The sequence below is a fragment of the Lampetra fluviatilis genome, chromosome 42 (assembly GCF_964198595.1).
Source record: "Lampetra fluviatilis chromosome 42, kcLamFluv1.1, whole genome shotgun sequence".
NCBI lineage: Eukaryota > Metazoa > Chordata > Hyperoartia > Petromyzontiformes > Petromyzontidae > Lampetra > Lampetra fluviatilis.
Window position 1 is genome coordinate 8,118,545 of NC_136316.1, and position 16,874 is coordinate 8,135,418.

At 45.9% G+C, this 16,874-nt stretch overlaps 1 protein-coding gene across 3 annotated transcripts in view; it reads left to right on the top strand.

Annotated features, from left to right (window-relative positions):
• Window positions 1–1,377: 1,377 nt before the first annotated feature.
• Window positions 1,378–16,874, top strand: part of LOC144946689 (neuropilin and tolloid-like protein 2) — a 69,223-nt gene continuing 53,726 nt past the window's right edge. For 2 of the 3 annotated variants that reach the window (XM_078875777.1, XM_078875778.1), the window contains exons 1-2: window positions 1,378–1,802; window positions 3,395–3,455. In XM_078875777.1, coding sequence (XP_078731903.1) covers window positions 1,797–1,802; window positions 3,395–3,455 — 67 coding nt within the window. In that variant the 5' untranslated portion in view covers window positions 1,378–1,796. The remainder of the gene's footprint in view (window positions 1,803–3,394; window positions 3,456–16,874) is intronic. The other variant, XM_078875779.1, reaches the window with a different exon arrangement.

Genomic DNA, 16,874 nt, shown 5'->3' on the forward strand with positions numbered 1-16,874 from the left:
AATTTATTCGTAACCAATATTGGCGGATCTCGGATCGCTGGGTTCATAGACTCTCACCTATGCACCTCTACATACTATTATGTTCATCTCCTCTATATATACACACACACATGGTCTCCTACTCATGCACAAAGAACGCAGAGCACACATTCATTCTCAGAATCTCTCCCACTCACACACATATAAGGTATCATCATTCAGACACAAATGCACGTACACACACTCTTAATAACACAAACACTCCTATTCACTGTCACACAGAAAAGTCATCCTCCCACACACACCATCCAGTACAGATAATTAATCGCTAATTTTCACACGCTCGTCATCACTGATGTTAGCCGTTGCTGGGAATCGAACACAGGTAGCAGTACACTAACTCTTACGCTACCACCGTAGTGGAATATACACAACCACAAAGACAAAAGTCCCCCCGTATAGCCTAAACCGACTTTTAGCAAGCGGCACTCATACGCATAGATTCTGTCTCACTCTCTCACATACGGTTATAACTCCATAACAGCATATCCGCGATAACAGCCGACGTTCACTACTAACAAATACAAAGATACCGGTATGGTCTTAATCAGACTGTTGGGACAAGTGCTGTTAGCGAGCATCTATGAAGGCCGTGTCTCCCTAATGGCGATGTTTACACTCCGCACCAGATACTCATTGGAGGCTGAGTCGACCGAGGGAAGGTCCAGGACCGTTTCAGATAATCGTCAATATTGTTGACCGTGAGCGGGAATTGAACTCGGTCTGCCTGGTTTGTAGCGCTACGAGCTAACCGCTGCACTACCGCTCCCCATACATTCTCACATGCACTCACACCACAACTCCTCTCACACTCTCTGCCCATCCAACTATGACACTCACCGTTATTCACACTTGCTCACAATCTCATAATCTCACGCTGATGGCCTCCCTCACCTCGACGCACTCAGAGAGAGGCTGCCTCTCACACTGACTCGGTGCCTCTCTCCATCTCCCACTGATGTGACACTCTCTCTCTCTCACACACTCCCCCCCCCCCCCTATATCACATGCTCTCACGCACACAAATAAAAAGATACCCCTATAGATTTAAACAGACTGTTGGGGCTAGTGCTGTTGGCGAGCACCTACAAATGCCAACACGGCACACAAGTGGGTGGGTGGCCAACGCAACGACAAAGATCCCCCCTATATCGTCTTTACCAGACTGTTGGAGAAAGTGATGTTCGTGAGCACCTATGAAGAAGGCCGGCACGGCACACGAGGGGTGGGTTGCCAGCACCACGCACACAGACACACTCACTCTCCTCCCCACCTCCCTCTCGCTCTCTGACACCACGCTCCCTCCCCCTCCCATCCCTCTCTCCCTCCCTCTTGCATTCGCGCCCAGTTGAAATGAGCTCATGTGTGAGAGTGTGAGACTAAGCGAGCGTTCGGGGCGAGAGAGAGATCACCGTTTGCTATGACGGTCTCTTGTTTTGTTTTGACTGCCGACCGTCCAGGCGCGCGCACATGTGCTCCATGACTTCAAGCAGGACCTCTCTGTCTGCCAAGGCAAACACCAAAATCACCAGCATCCTCACCGACATCATCATAATTTGCTGCTGCTGCTGCTGCATCCCGCCGAACAGCACAGCAGCCCTGGCTATAATTCCGCACGCGTTCAGAGAAGATTACAGCGCGGAGAGGACCCCGCTGGTGCGGCTGAAGAGCCTCGTACCGGACAGGCACGGAGCACCGCGGGGGGAGGAGGAGGAACGCGGCCGTGCTGTTCGCCGCTCCTGAATTCATGCACTCATATGAAGGTAATCTGATCCTACACTCCGTGTACACTGATCGCGGTGCAGCAATGCAGAGTCTGTTTGGTGTCTGGTATTGCCCAAATGCGTAACACAAATAATGAATGTCCTTAGCATGTATTGACATAGCACATCCCATATGTAGGTAGGCTGTTGGGGCGAGTGCTGTCTGTTAGCGAGCACCATTAAGGCCGGCACGACACACGAGCGGGGGTGGGGCGGGGTGCACCACCACACCCGACCGCCTTTGTCTCCCCAATGCTGATGGTTTATACACATCGCACCGGGTAGTCATTAAATGCTGAGTCAACCTATATACATGCGTAGACAAAGTCTGTTTTTAAGTATTGTTAAGCGCATACACTCATTTGTAGGTATGGTGTTATATACTGGCATGCATACACGGCTGACCTCTTAGCTACTAAAGAATGCGTGCACTCATATACAGAAGGTATGATTATGTTTTGTATGCACAATTATACACACAGAGACAAGTGTTTACAAATGCGTACACATATCTACGTTCATTCAAAAGATTTTATTTTTTTCCAATATATGTATGTATGTGATGTTACATACGTCTTATACAAAGACAAAGATCCACCGTATAGACATTAATACTGTGAGGACAAGTGCTGTGTGGGGGTGTGGCCAACACAACGCCCGGCCGCCTTTGTCTCCCCAGTTTTGATCTTTTACACACCGCACAGGCAATAGTTTTGAGGCTGAGTTGACCTAGATGAGGTCCAGGACCGATTCAGATATTCGCTCGCTCCAAATGATACCCGTGCATAGGAATATAACTCTCACTTGGGTTCGTAATTCAGTGCACTGACCACTGCACCACCCTTCCCCACTTAGAGCACATGCAATTGTTTAATCCATGCACTTACATTGGTGTGTGTGTGCTGTTGTGCCTTATATATGTAAACGCACACAGGTCATCTGTCTCATCTTCAGTAATGGATTTTAACACATGCGCTCACATGCAGGTTTACCCCACGCTCTAATGCACAACAAGTCTTATCTTAATTACATTCTGAAATACATGCGAAAGTGTAGATAGTGTTGAATATGCATGAACACAGGTCTGTCCGGATGTCTGGACGCATGCACTCGGTTCAGAGCTAACGAGATGTCTTATCGCAGGCAATTACACGGCTTTGAACGCATACACTCATAAACACCACAAACAAAGTGTACAGTCTGTAGCTTGTGCTGCTAAAAGGCGCAGACATACATGGCATATTAAACACACGCTCACGCATGTAGTATGTTGGTGTACACACACAGAGATGCACTCGTGTTCACGGTACACGTAATGATACAGATATATGCGACTGAATACATACACCATTCGTACGCAAAAGCCATACGCTGCATGTTATAATTCCTATAAACCGCTCTCAAAGAAACCACATCACGACCGCGTTAACGCTCAAGCTACTAACACTGCGCCCCTTGTTTTGATGCCTACTGGATTAACGCGTCCCGCCGTAGAGGTTGCGGAGTGTTTGCTCTGATTGCCGAGTTGTGTAAGGAGGGCAGTGTCGTCCACATTCTATGCGGTTATTGCATTGGTTGTGTGTAACCTTCAGATACTCAGCCCAGAACAGGCGGCAGAGATGCGCATCAAGGCTGCGTTCAGCACACTGCGGGGTGAGTCACTTGGATCACAGCACCGCACAATACACACGTCTCTTCCTCCACATATCAACACACACACAACGTGTTTTTACACATCCCGTCAGCAAAGCTGCCTCTTTACAGTGCATCATCGTACAGCGGAATTGGTTCAACGCAAACAACAACTCTGGAAAGGTTTTGACATTCAGTGCCTCATCGGTAGAGTCAGGCTCACTTGAACCAGTGCTGGTGAACTGCCAGACGTTGTGTCGGCACGGATCATCCTCCTCCTCTCTGTTGGATATGGGTCCTGAGTGGACGCCAAACCATATATAATACATAACACAAAGTCATCCTGAGTGCCGTCAATAATATAAACATATATGTGAATAAGCAGACAATACGCCTTCCCTAAGTATTCACAGTACGCACAGTTTCGATGCGTGTACTGTTGTAGACACATTACAGCTCTACACAACCAGCACAGTGCACATTTAGCAGCACTACATAACAGTAGACAAATCAGTCAAGAATAGTACGTACTAAATACACAACAATTGACACTGAGCACTATTACAGTATACTAATAGGGGTTTTCCCTTTTTTCTGACAATAAAACTGACTCCTTTTGCAAGGAATCATGTTAACATTAACCACAATACTTGCAGTCAAAATGCAAACAAAAAACAATACTATGATAATGTATGCATTGTCCTTGAAACTCATTGGACCACACCAGAGACAGCTTTTCTTAGAGCCTAGTCTCATATGGTGATCGACCAAATGACGCCAAAAGGCGCACAGTTCAAAGACAACGCACTATCAGAGTAATGAGAGCGCGGGGTGAGCATGATTTACTATAACAGTATTCATAGCGCAGTGTACACATTGTGTTTGACAAAACGACAACGTAGAAAGGCGACAGCATACAGCCCGCAGTACACACAGTACACAATAATAGTGAACATATGATATCCCACAGCGCGACATCACAGTATGTATAGAGATAAACATAATTTCCATCGTACTGTATCACAGTACACACAGCATACACACCACAGTACACAAAGTAACAGATAGCAGCACACAGAACAGTCCACATTCACAGAGTACACAGTGCAAACGCATGACATTGCACTAAATTGACATACTGCAATACAGGACATACAGTGCTGATTTGTGTATTATATTGATTGTATAAACGTCACCGTACAACATAGCATGTAATATTGTCATACGATTGCACTAAATTACAACACAGTACACAACACAGTACAGCATAGACCATCAGAGTACATTACAGCACAATACAACACGGACAATCACAGTGCAAGATGGCACATCAGTGACAGTATATCACAGTATAACCTGGAACATCACAATGCACCAGCCCATCACAGTACAGGCGACATACCATCACAGTACGAGACAGTTCAATATCGCGCGTCACGCAGACACCGGGCGTAAGTGAGAGTTCCACTGTTAAATATTAACTCTGTAATTGACCCCAGACAGCCTCTGAGTCATCAGCCATCCGGCACAAACCTCCGTACTGCACGTTCTGACTTTGGAATGTTCTCTTTGTTGTGATTGTAATCTCTGTATTCATAGTCTGTGTGCCGATCTGTCGAGCGGCGTCGCAGCTACCTAAGTTCTATCCCGCGGTCACTGCTAACATCAGTAGCGAGTGAGAAACAAACCGGTATTGTGCTTTATACTAGACTTGGATTAACCACGCCCGGCCGCCTTTGTCTCCCCAGTGGCGATGTTTACACACCACAGAATTTACTCGTTTGAGGCTGAGTTGACCTAGGGGAGGCCCAGGACCGGTTCAAATAATCGTCACCGGTGGTGGCCGTGAGCGGGAATCGAACTCGGGTCGCCGGGTTCGTAGCGCAGCGCGCTAACCACTACACTACAATGCGTTACGCTTCCACATGCGCGGGTCACGTGACAGATTTGACGTCACAGCTCACTTGCCGTGCAAAAAATACATGCATTATTGAGCCTCCCCCCAAAAAAAAACAAGTGTATTTTTTCTAATTTTTGCATGGTGTACAGTCTGGAAAGTACCCACATGGCAAACTTCAAGTATGTTGCGTGTCGGGAAGCACGCTAAACATTTTGAACAGACACACATATCTTCTTGGTTCTTTCGGTAAAGTCACGTAAAAAATAAAACATAATAAAATAATTATATTATTTTATTATGTTTTATTTGTATTTTTATTATTTTATTATTTCCCTTCTACGTGGCTTTACCGAAAGAACCAAGAAGATGAATCCCTGCAGTCACGAAAGCTTTAAATCGAAATCAGACACACATAAGCACAACTTTGCCTTTTATAGATGTAGATAATGTAATTCATGTTGATATATGTAAGGTATGTATGTATGCACTTTCCCTAACAATATGTGTCGGCTATATAGAGAGTCCGTGTCTTTGTTGTATGCATAGTAATATGAATGCATATACTTTTTACGCCTTTTGTAAACTTAGTTCACTTTGTACGTGCAATTAATTGTGCAGTGTGTAAACATCAGAAATTGGGAAACAAAGGCGGCCGGCTGTGGTGTTGGCCACCCCACCACCTCATGTGCCGTATCAGCTTTCATAGGTTATCGCTAACATCACTCTCCACAACAGTCTGTTAAAATCTATATACGGGGGATCTTGTCTTTGTTTGCATAACGTAACTGTGGATACGTCTATCTATGTGTTGCATGACATGTACCTGTACATGTTGTGTCTTTGTGTATGCATGTATGCAAATTGTTCGTGCATATACATTCCCATATTTGATCTATTCACTATGTGCTGAGTCTTCTTGGTTATTTCGGTAAAGTCACGTAGAATAAAAATTATACGTGACTTTACCGAAAGAACCAAGAAGATGAATCCCTGCAGTCACGAAAGCTTTAAATCGAAATGTATGTGCTGAGTGTTCATGAACAGAACATTGTGTGTGTATGCTCTATTAATTATATCTACATATGTCTTATAACACGTCCATATTTATTACTGACATTGTGTTTCAGTCCATCATACCTATGGGCCCTTCTAAACCAATGCATATCAGAAGGTTGTAACTTCTGGCATTGTATCACGCAATGTTGATGAGACATAAGAAAGTCGAAACCGGTTCAGAAGTTCCCTGTTGAAACAAACAAAACTACAAGAAATGTGGAATGGACACGTTCTCAAAGTTGCAAGCTTAATGAAGGATGTCGTGGAAAGGTTCCGGTGTGTTGGGAAAGAGGAGAGGGTGCTCAGGGGATCATGGACGCCACGGTGGCTATGATATGTTAACTACCTCGCCAGGTATACAGGAGGTCGTGGGTTCGATTCCGACCCTGACACATGCTGTATATTTGGAGTTTGTATGGCTCTCTCCCTGTGGTCGTGTGGATTTTTATCCGGGTCCTCAGATTTGTTTCCTTTACAATTAGAAACATGCATTTGGAGTGTTTGGCTGCAATACATTTCCACGTGATAAGCCACTAAGTTGGGCTATCATGAATGGCTAGGTCGCTTCTGAAAAGAGCGATATAGCTAAGTGGGCCTTACCTGGTAAAATAAAAAAAATAGTTTATAATTTGAAGGGTAGGAGCTGTTGAGTGAAATGAAGAATAAAGCTAAATATCAGAAGGGAAGGAGGGAGTTTGAGCCCAAGACATGCCACGTTTAGCACAGGGCTAGAGAGAGAGCATTTATCGAGCAATAACAGGTCGGTCTGTCTCGCATGCAAGTCACTGGCAGTATATATTTTTTTCCTGGATTTTTCTGTTTGCGCATAGTCACTTTAAGATGTTTTCTTGTTCATGTTTTTGTTTTTCTGTTTGTTGCGGTTGCACCCGATTCAAGAGCCGAATGGCTCACAGGGCTATACCAAATAAATGAAACTGAAAACTGTTAATTAACATATACGAACTGGGCGACCCGAGTTCGATTCCTGCACACAGCCAACACCGGTCCTAGGCCTCTCGTACGTTGACTCAGTGTGTAAACATCGTCACTAGGAAGACAAAGGCGGCCGGGCGTGGTGTTGGCTACCAACCCCCTTGTATGCCGTGTCGGCCTTCACAAGTGCTGCTCGCTCAGAGCACTTGCCTCCAGTATCTTAAGTCTATACGAGGGATTTTTGTTTTTGTTTTGTACAGTGTATTGAGCATGTGATCAAGTCTCCCATGATGCACCCGTGCTCGTCAGAGGTCACAAGCCAAGTCGGTGTCGAGCCTAGAAAGTGCTTGGATGGATGGGTGGCCACCACCATGCATGCCAGGTTGTTATAGGTGACTGCGTGGGCTGGGCTACGGGCTGGGCTACGTGCTGGTCAACAGACAGCAGGACAAAAAGTCAAATGTTGTACCCTACTTCTGTGCTCCCAATATTCACTAACCCGCACTGGCCAGGTCATACAACTCCCATGGCCCACACGGTGTGTGGAGGCCCTCATCCTGCAGTGGATTGACAAAGAGGTTAAATATTACGCGTGTGTAATGACAATTCTCTATATACAACAACACATCTGGCCCGAGCTTCCCCTAGGCTAACTCAACATAAAGCACATGTATTCTCATAGCAGTTGTGTTAAAATCGTCAAGCATGCGTGCATATCGCTCGTCGCACCCACCTCCCAATCGAGTGCCGAAACGGACCTTCATAGGTGCTCACTAACAGACTTTTCTGCAGCTCGCCATATGGCTAAGCATGGGACCTTTGTCAACTGTGTGTGTGTGTATACCCTGCTATGGGGAGCGTAATGTCGCGGTTAGCGCGCTGTTCTATGAACCTGGCGAGTTAGATTATTTCCGCGCACGGCCAACACCTCTGACGATTATTATCTGAACCGGTCCTGGACTATGTCGACTCAGCCTCAAATGAGTACCCGATGCGATGTGTAAATTTCGCCTCTGGGGAGACAAAGGCGGCCGGGCGTGGTGGTGTTCATCCCCTCCTCGTGTGGCATGCCGGCCTTCATAGGTGCTCGCTAACAGCATTTGCCCTAACAGTCTCCTAAGGCTACACGGGGGATCTTTGTCTTTGACTCTGCTATCAAAGTCATAGAGTCATCCCCACTGCTCAAACAACACCGCGGGGAATTGCTAATCTCCATTGGCAGCCATTAAAATACGGTGGTGGAAATTCCACATTCTTATCCCGGGACCAGGTTTTTAGGCAAAGGACTGCTACCGTTAATTTGTAGGCTATGCATAAGGGGCATTCTGAAGGCGGCATAATAATAATGACCAGTAAGCTATGTGTAAGTGCCGCTGACAGGCTATGAATCATGTTAGGTAACATTCACGGCACGCACTGCCGTGAGCGAATGGGACCAGGGGGTGCTCTGTTGAGACATTCCTTATCCCCAACAGTGACACACACAGAACAGGCCATTGATGAAGCAAATACTGACTGTATAGCAAATATGAGAGCACCCCCGCTGAAGAGACAGGCGGTGGTACGGCCCACCAGGTGATGACCCCAATGACCTGCCTCGGCTGAGCGTCCGTGTGGTGCATGATGTATCCGTATGATCAGGGAATGGATTGCGGTATCCGAGTCTTGAGCCCAAACGATATACATCGTGATAAGAGTCGATATTTTCTCGGTTGTTCGCACAACGTTTAGATTCTCGATTATCCGTGGGCAGATTATCCGGGTTGCTAAAACCGAGCTGGCGAGAAAGATAAATACATTAATGACTGTGTCTGTTGCCTATGGTTTAATTATTATTATAGCTGCGGCTCCTCACTCGTAGAGGGTCAGTGACACGGGGCCCACGTGACCACAATCACGGTGGCAAGTAGACGGATTAAATGTTTTAACTTCACCCCATGCTATGTAAGGTGAATAATACATTCGTTTCTATAGCCTAATTGACAAGAGTCTTGATAGTATCTGTTTTTATACAGGTCACATATGCATTCAGAGGAGGTGGAACTCTGCACTGAGTCCATCGATACATATCGATTCCTAAGCTTTTGTGATGGACGCATCCAAGCACGTGTGTTGTATGAACGGTTGTGTTTTCGTTTTAAATGGGAAAGTGGCTTACATTCCACTCCCTCTATCCACCCGGCAATGTAAACGGGTTCCCCCGAGGAAGACGATCGGCAGGTGGCATGTACGTCCAGCATGGAAGAGTAGGCCAATGGAGACCCCTCCACCAACAGCAGGTAAATTGTAGGGCTCCACTTTTTCTTCTTCCCTCTACAGCAGCCACTAGAGGCCGCAACATTTAAACTGTGACAGTTAATCTAATTTATGGGTACAAATGAATTGTGCCACATATAATTTACATCAAACTGTCATTAATTGCATTTCAATACCAATGTAAAAAAAAAAACTGGACATCATTTAGCAATGGATATATAATGTCTGATGGAGGTAATGCAGAGGACATCAGCAGCAGTGGGAGGCAGGATGATGTCTGTCATAAGTTTTTCCTCACACATACAACACTCGTGAAAACGGAGATTGGCTAAACATCCCAATGCAGGACCTTCCTGACAAGCACCATTGAGACTCGGTGAGGCTTTCCTTACTAAATGAACAATATCTATGTACATACATCCAGCATATTGGTAGCTGTAATAATAACTACCCGAGGGCATTGGCCTGATGGAGATCATAGTGTCTGTTTAGTAATGCATACAATGCCTCTACCGCCCATTTAGCATAGCAATGCGTAAATATGTTATCTTGGATTACCAATCGTAATTCATTTCGGTGAAGTAGTAAAATAAATAAATATGAGCTCTAGTGTGGTTGTATTTAATGCAGGCAGTGCAAATACATTACCTATATTGAACAATGCATTGCGTTTCGGGTAACACCTGCTACATCTGTAGTGACATAGCGGATGTCATTGTGTGGTGCCGGCCCTAGAGAGGCATGGCGTGCGATGCACTTGCATCGCGGACAACACGTATGTAGCGACTTCGTGGATGTCAATGGGTAATGGCAGCTCCAGCGAGGCACGGCATGCGATGTATTACCATCGCGGACACCCCGTATTTGTGGGTGTAGTACCAGCCCTAGAGGGGGCTCGGTGAGCGCTGGGTCATAGCGCTCAGTGGCACCACGCGTGGCGTGCAGTGCTGACTCCTACAGGATGGAGTGTGAGAGTGTCAGCCATGGAATGACGTTACCCCAGGCCATGGCACTCTGGTTGACCCTGGAAGGCACGTGACGGGTAAGGTCTACACAGGGGCCCAAAGTGGGGGCTGGGGTGGTCACGTGCCGGGGCGAGATCCTGCTAGAAGGTTCGAGAAGGTGGTCGTGGCCAAGGGCAGAGCCAGCCACGGCCAGCGAGCATATAAACCGGGTCCCCGAGAGGGACCAGGGTTCTGCGTTGCTGTTGCCATCTGAAGATCTACGATCTACATACGTTCTACGTCCAAGAAGAAGTCACCAACACGTGGACCTGGACCCAAGCTGGGGTCCTACTCCCAGTGTAAAGAGTGTAGTTAGCCTGGTGGTCCACCATCATAGGTTGTTATCTGGTAAAGGGGCAGTTACCCCTTTGTGTTAAGTGTGTTGGTATTAATAAATGTGTTGCCTCCAAAGAGTACGTCTGCGACTCAGTTGAATCCACTACACATCATTGGCAAATATCAATATACCTTGTATATTGAGTGTTACTTGTGATTTAAGCAATACAGCACTAATGTGCGACCTAATTCGAGCATTTGCCGAAGATAAAGTCACCCAAAATGCGCGCCCATCTCATTTAGACCGCAGACGCTAATCTGGTTGAAGCCTGGATATTGTCAGGATCGGAGACCGCCAAAGCACAACCAGGTTATAATAATAGGGGTTTTTCCCCTTTTGTCTGGCAACAAAACTGATACTTTTTTACAAGGAATCATGTGTGCATTAACCACAATACGTGTGGTCAAAATGCAAACAAAAACACACTGATAATATATGCATTGTCCTTGAAACTGGGGAAAACCCTATTATTATATTTTGTTACTGGCAAATGAGGTCTAATGGCACAAACAGGATGTCACAGGGATGCAGCGCTGCGTGGTGGCCAGGAGAGGGCAGTATTCTATTTCTGTGCTCACACGTCTCTGCTCTCCACCACTAATCCGCACTGACCAGAGTAGTGAAGTATAGTCAAACAGCCCCCACGACCCACATCGGTGTGGGTAGGACCTCATCTAGCAGTGGATTAACAAAAGGGATAGACAGTACATGTACTGTACATGTGATAGACAATCCCAGGAATTGGAAAATACTACTGTATTTCCTTTAATGGCTTAACGTTATGGTGTGGGTATAGCCTAGCATTGGCCAATATTATATTACTTCTGCTGTGGTTTCCCCTTTTTTCTGGCAACAAAACATCAGAGTATGTTTTTTTTTTGCATTCAGACCACAAGTATTGTGGTCAATGCAGATATGATTCCTTGTAAAAAGGTTTCAGATTGGTGTTTTAACATCTGAACACCACGTTTTGTTGGCCAAAAAAAGGGGAAAACCTATTCTCATTTTGGTACTGGCAAAGGAGGTCCCATGAAATACCAATATTGCTTCAATATTGAGTAAAACATTGCGATAAAGGCAATACTTGGTCCTGGGTAATACCAAAGTATTTTCCATACCCATAATTACGTTCAATTGGGCAATGCTAATGCATTAACCATTTCAAATATACAGTACTTTGTGATATAAGCAAGATCCATGCTAATATATTTTCCTATGCATGAGCAATACACTGCAATGATGGGAATTCCCATGGAATACATCACCCGCGATCCTGGAATTACGTAGTAATCTCAACCATAATTGGGAAAAGACCGACCCTGTGCATGCATCGCGAGGGCGAGAATGGATCTTCACGATGGTGACACTGGGCAGGTTCACGACTTGCCGCAGCGTCGGAACGACCACCGCGGGATCTCGTTGACAGGATGAGACATGGGACGCAGGACACCGCTTGAGTGACCCCTGTTGGCCACGCCAGGCGTTTTTCAGCCGCCATAAATAACGATTTTAAACCGGAGCAACTGACGTGACAAGTTCGCTCCCCTCGGGTGGGGAGGGGGGGTTCTTAATGGCCACGTCAGAGACATTGAGTCGGCACCACCCGTGATTAACTGGATGTGGTATAAGTTCATAATGATCGCGTCAGAGGCACAGAGTCATAACCACTGAGATTCCAGGTAGAATAATCGATTCAGCCACCCGTTACGATGGTAGGCTCCCGAATGTCGTGAGTTGAACACAAAACATCGCGCAGAATTACATCAGATTGTTCACTTCATTGTGTATATTCCAGCTATGAGAGATTTAATATTCTCCTGTCTGGCATTGGCCCACTCATTTGGGCTCTGCCTTCTAGCTCCTCCTCTCCCTCCGCTCACTCCTCCTGCCCTGGGCCATCACCACCTCCACATCCACTCCACGCCCCCCCCGCCGCATCCTGGCTCACGGCTGCCTCTTGACCTCCACCCTCGACGTCCGACATCTTTATTCCCATCTGTGTGGACGATTAGTCATGTAATGTACATGCGCGTTTACGTAACCGACACGAGGACAACTGTTATTTATCGGGCATGGAGTTGCGCTACCAAGCGATTGGGCAAATACATCGAGAGTAAAAGTGGCTATGGCAGTAAATCTGTGGCTTTCGCTGACGCGACGCGACGCTCTACTGACTTAAGGATGAGACGATGGTTATCTGTCAGAATGAGAAGAAGGTTCAGTATTGTATTATTCAGGGGTTGTGTATTGGATGAGACGAGGGTTTTGTACTGGATAAGACAAGGGTTCTGTTTTGGATAAGTCGAGAGTTCTGTATCGGATACATCTGTAGGTTACAACCCCCAAAGGGGGTGCGAAAGCCTTTCAGGGAGCGGGTGGTGGGACGTAGTCTGTGGCACGGATACCGTGCAGGAGAAAAATCTCGAATGTGTGCACGGAATGTCAGTGCCATGTTGTGGCAACAAAACACACAGATGCACAACACAAAACTAATGCCTGACTAACAACGTGTTCGCTAGTGGCGTGGACATGTGATCTCTCTGCATACTGTGGCTTAAGTAACCAAGCAGCTGGAGAGGGCAGAGCGTGGAAGGGGGCTGCCATAAACTGGTTGAGAAGCACTGCTCTATAGACTTCAGGTGCCTGGGTAAATAGTTGGAGTTGACAGCAAAACGAATGTAATACTGCCCTCCCAGCCCATTTCACCCTCTACCGTGGGTTCACTCTCTTTGGCAGATTTCAAAGGAGTGCTGATTGAAAGAGATAAATAGTTGTATTAATATACACAGGGAATAAAAAACATTTCGCCAGAATTGCCAACTTTCTTTTCACACAATGCAATCTATTTTTGGAGCCAGGCAGCTTTTTCGTCTCATTCCGTATTCATGGGCAAAGCGGTTTTATATTCATAGGAAAATGCTGCGTTAAATTACATGTGTGCTCTTATGGAAGCCTCTCTTTGCGGTTCTGCCGCGCGAGCGAGTGTGACTGTGCGCTTCCGCATATTTCTAAACCTATGCCTCTTGGTATTATACCTACTTTTTTTTTACTGACCAAGCAATTACTTTTAAAAAATAATTAGTGTGTCCGATTACCATTTGCATTACTTGAGGGGTTTTTTTTTCAAAGAAACTTTCTAAAAACATAATTTTTAAAGTAAGGCAGTCGGATCAATACTTTAATTACGAATTTTTATTATCATAATTATTGTTTAATATTTGAAGGATGTTGCCACAATGATTGTTACAGTGAGCACACTGGACTTGCAATCCAGAATATGAGAATAGGCTTTCCCCTTTTTTCTGGTAGCAAAACAGGTGTTAAGAGGTTAAAACACCAAACTGAACCTTTTACAAGGAATCATGTCTACATTAACCACAATACTTGTGGTCAGAATGCAAAAAAAAAACATACTCTGATAATATATGCATTGTTCTTGAAACTGATTGGTCCACACCAGATACAGCTTTCTTTCGAGCCTCGTCTCAAACGCCTTTTGGCGTCCTCTGGTCTAACACCGTTTGAGACGAGGCAAAAAAAAAAGATGTTTCTGGTGTGGACCAATCAGTTTCAAGTACAATGCATATATTATCAGAGTATGTTTGTTTTTGTTTGCATACCGACCACAAGCATTGTGGTTAATGTAGACACGATTCCTTGTAAAAGGTTTCAGTTTGGTGTTTTAACATCTTAACACCTGTTTTGTTGCCAGAGAAAGGGGAAAACCCTATTCTGATATATTTTGGTACTGGCAAAGGAGATCCCATGATGTTGCAATCCAGAGAAATTGTATTAACCCTCCCCCACCCACACCGCCTTTGTCCACCCAGCAGTATAAATGGGTACAACTCGTTAGTTCAGTGTTCTTCACTCATTTTCAGAGGTGGGCCACTTTTGCCAACAAGACATCATCAGTGTGAAGGCCGCCACACATTTGAAACCACTGGGGTTTGCCAGCACGATGATGATGGGGTGTTTTCACATATGGGTATTGTCGGGGGCCGCACGTCAGGACCCACACTAAAGGCCACCAGGAGACGCCAGTGGCTCACCGGCCTTGTAATGAAAAACACTGGGTTAGTCGATCGATAGGTCACGTGTGTGGTGGCGTTAAACGCGGGTACTCCCACCTCGTCCAAAATGTCTGGCCAGAGGAGTCGTGGAGGACCTCATGTCAGCAGTGGCGTGAGCAAGCAATTGCAGGGCTGCACCTTTACCTTTTACTCTACACCTCCCATCGTTGGTTTAACCTCAGAAACAGGAGCGCGATGCTGTATGAACGTAATCGAAAGAGAAGTTATCGCAGTACTAAAACAGGAATCCCAATTTCAACACGACCACCTCACGCCGATAAGACAGGTTTACTTTCACCTGCCTGGCTGTAATCTAATTACAACCGCGTGATAATTCCATTCCCCCCCCCCTCACAGCCAATTGAGCTAAAACTCTCACGGCAACGTGACGCCAACGAACGCGTGCTGCTGCTCGCATGCCGGTGACGACGATAGCAACGCTGCATTTAAGAGCCCTGACCGCCGGTGTCACATTTAAAAATGGGTGCCTCTGTCTTCTTAAGCCACAAAGTCACTGTACGATTTATGAATGAATAAAAAAGTGTCCTTCGGTGAAGCCATTAACTGTGTAAGAACCTGGCTTCCATGTTGGCACAGATTGTACCAACATGGCTCCATTCATTGTCACTGACAGACGCCAACAGCAGACCGACAAGCTCTGGGTATCTCCGTTACAATGGGGAGGGGGAGACTGAAGTGGGCTTTGTGAGAGACACAGAGCCCAAGCATCGCTCAGCTGCTCATGAGTAAACCAGGTTCTCAAGTAGCGAGTTGATTTTCTCAGTTAGATCACCAAATATTGAACAAAACAACCATTATATTCAATTTGTGAGTTTTTTTAGTATTCTGATAGGTACAATGTTGATAGTTTGATTGCCACGAGACGAACACCTCTGTAGCAAGGCGTACGAGAAGGTGCAGAACCATCGAGTGTGGTCAGGGGGCATTTAAAGGGACATCAGAAGTAATTATTTGATGTAATTTCCCACAGGCTGTTGTCTAGCAATATTATAGAGTTCCAAAAAAAGAAGTTATCTAATCACAGTGATGCTTAGAAACACATCATCATCACAATTAGCAGCCTTGCTCAAGCCACTGCTGGATGAAGGCCTCCACAAAAGCCGCCACTAATCCCTCAAAGTACCGCGATGTAATATTCCCCCAGACGCTTGCACGCGAGCTGCTTTGACGGCTCCATCTCCTGGGTGCACACCCCCTCGCACGCGGTCGCATCCCTCGGTTGCCACTCCGTTATCATTTCTTTGAAGTTAGATTCGACCGATGCAGTCCGCCGCGTTGGAGTGTGGAGCGATGGTCAAGTACAGGAGGCGTCCTCGTTCGCGCCCAGAGAACGGTGGGCCCAGAGCGACTCCTCCACCCCGCCCGACCAAGGCCCGTGGGGGGCGTGCTGTGGGCGATAAGCACAATTGGAATATAAATTGCGCAAAAAAAAATGCCCTACAGATATGACATGTATTACATTTTATGCAGCAGACTTCAACTATTGGCACGAACAATTATAGATTGTTTGGCCATTCTTACAGATAATTTAACAAGGTGTACCGCCTTATTTACGCAGCAACAACAACAAAAACGATTTAGCAAACTCCAAGTTTAGCTCCGTGAAATCATCTATTGGGGTTGCAGGTATGTGGCTGGGGCAATATCTTAGTGACTTGTAAACCGTGTAGAATGGGCGTTATACCCCGGCCTCCAAGTGTCCGATTTGTACTTCCCTTACGTGTTTACTGACAATACGACGGCTGAGAAGCAACGGACTAACTTTACAACAGTTTGCAAGGTCAAGTCTGCCTAATGTATATATTATCAGAGCTTGTTTGCATGTTCACCACAAGTACGTGTGGTTAATGCAGACTTGAT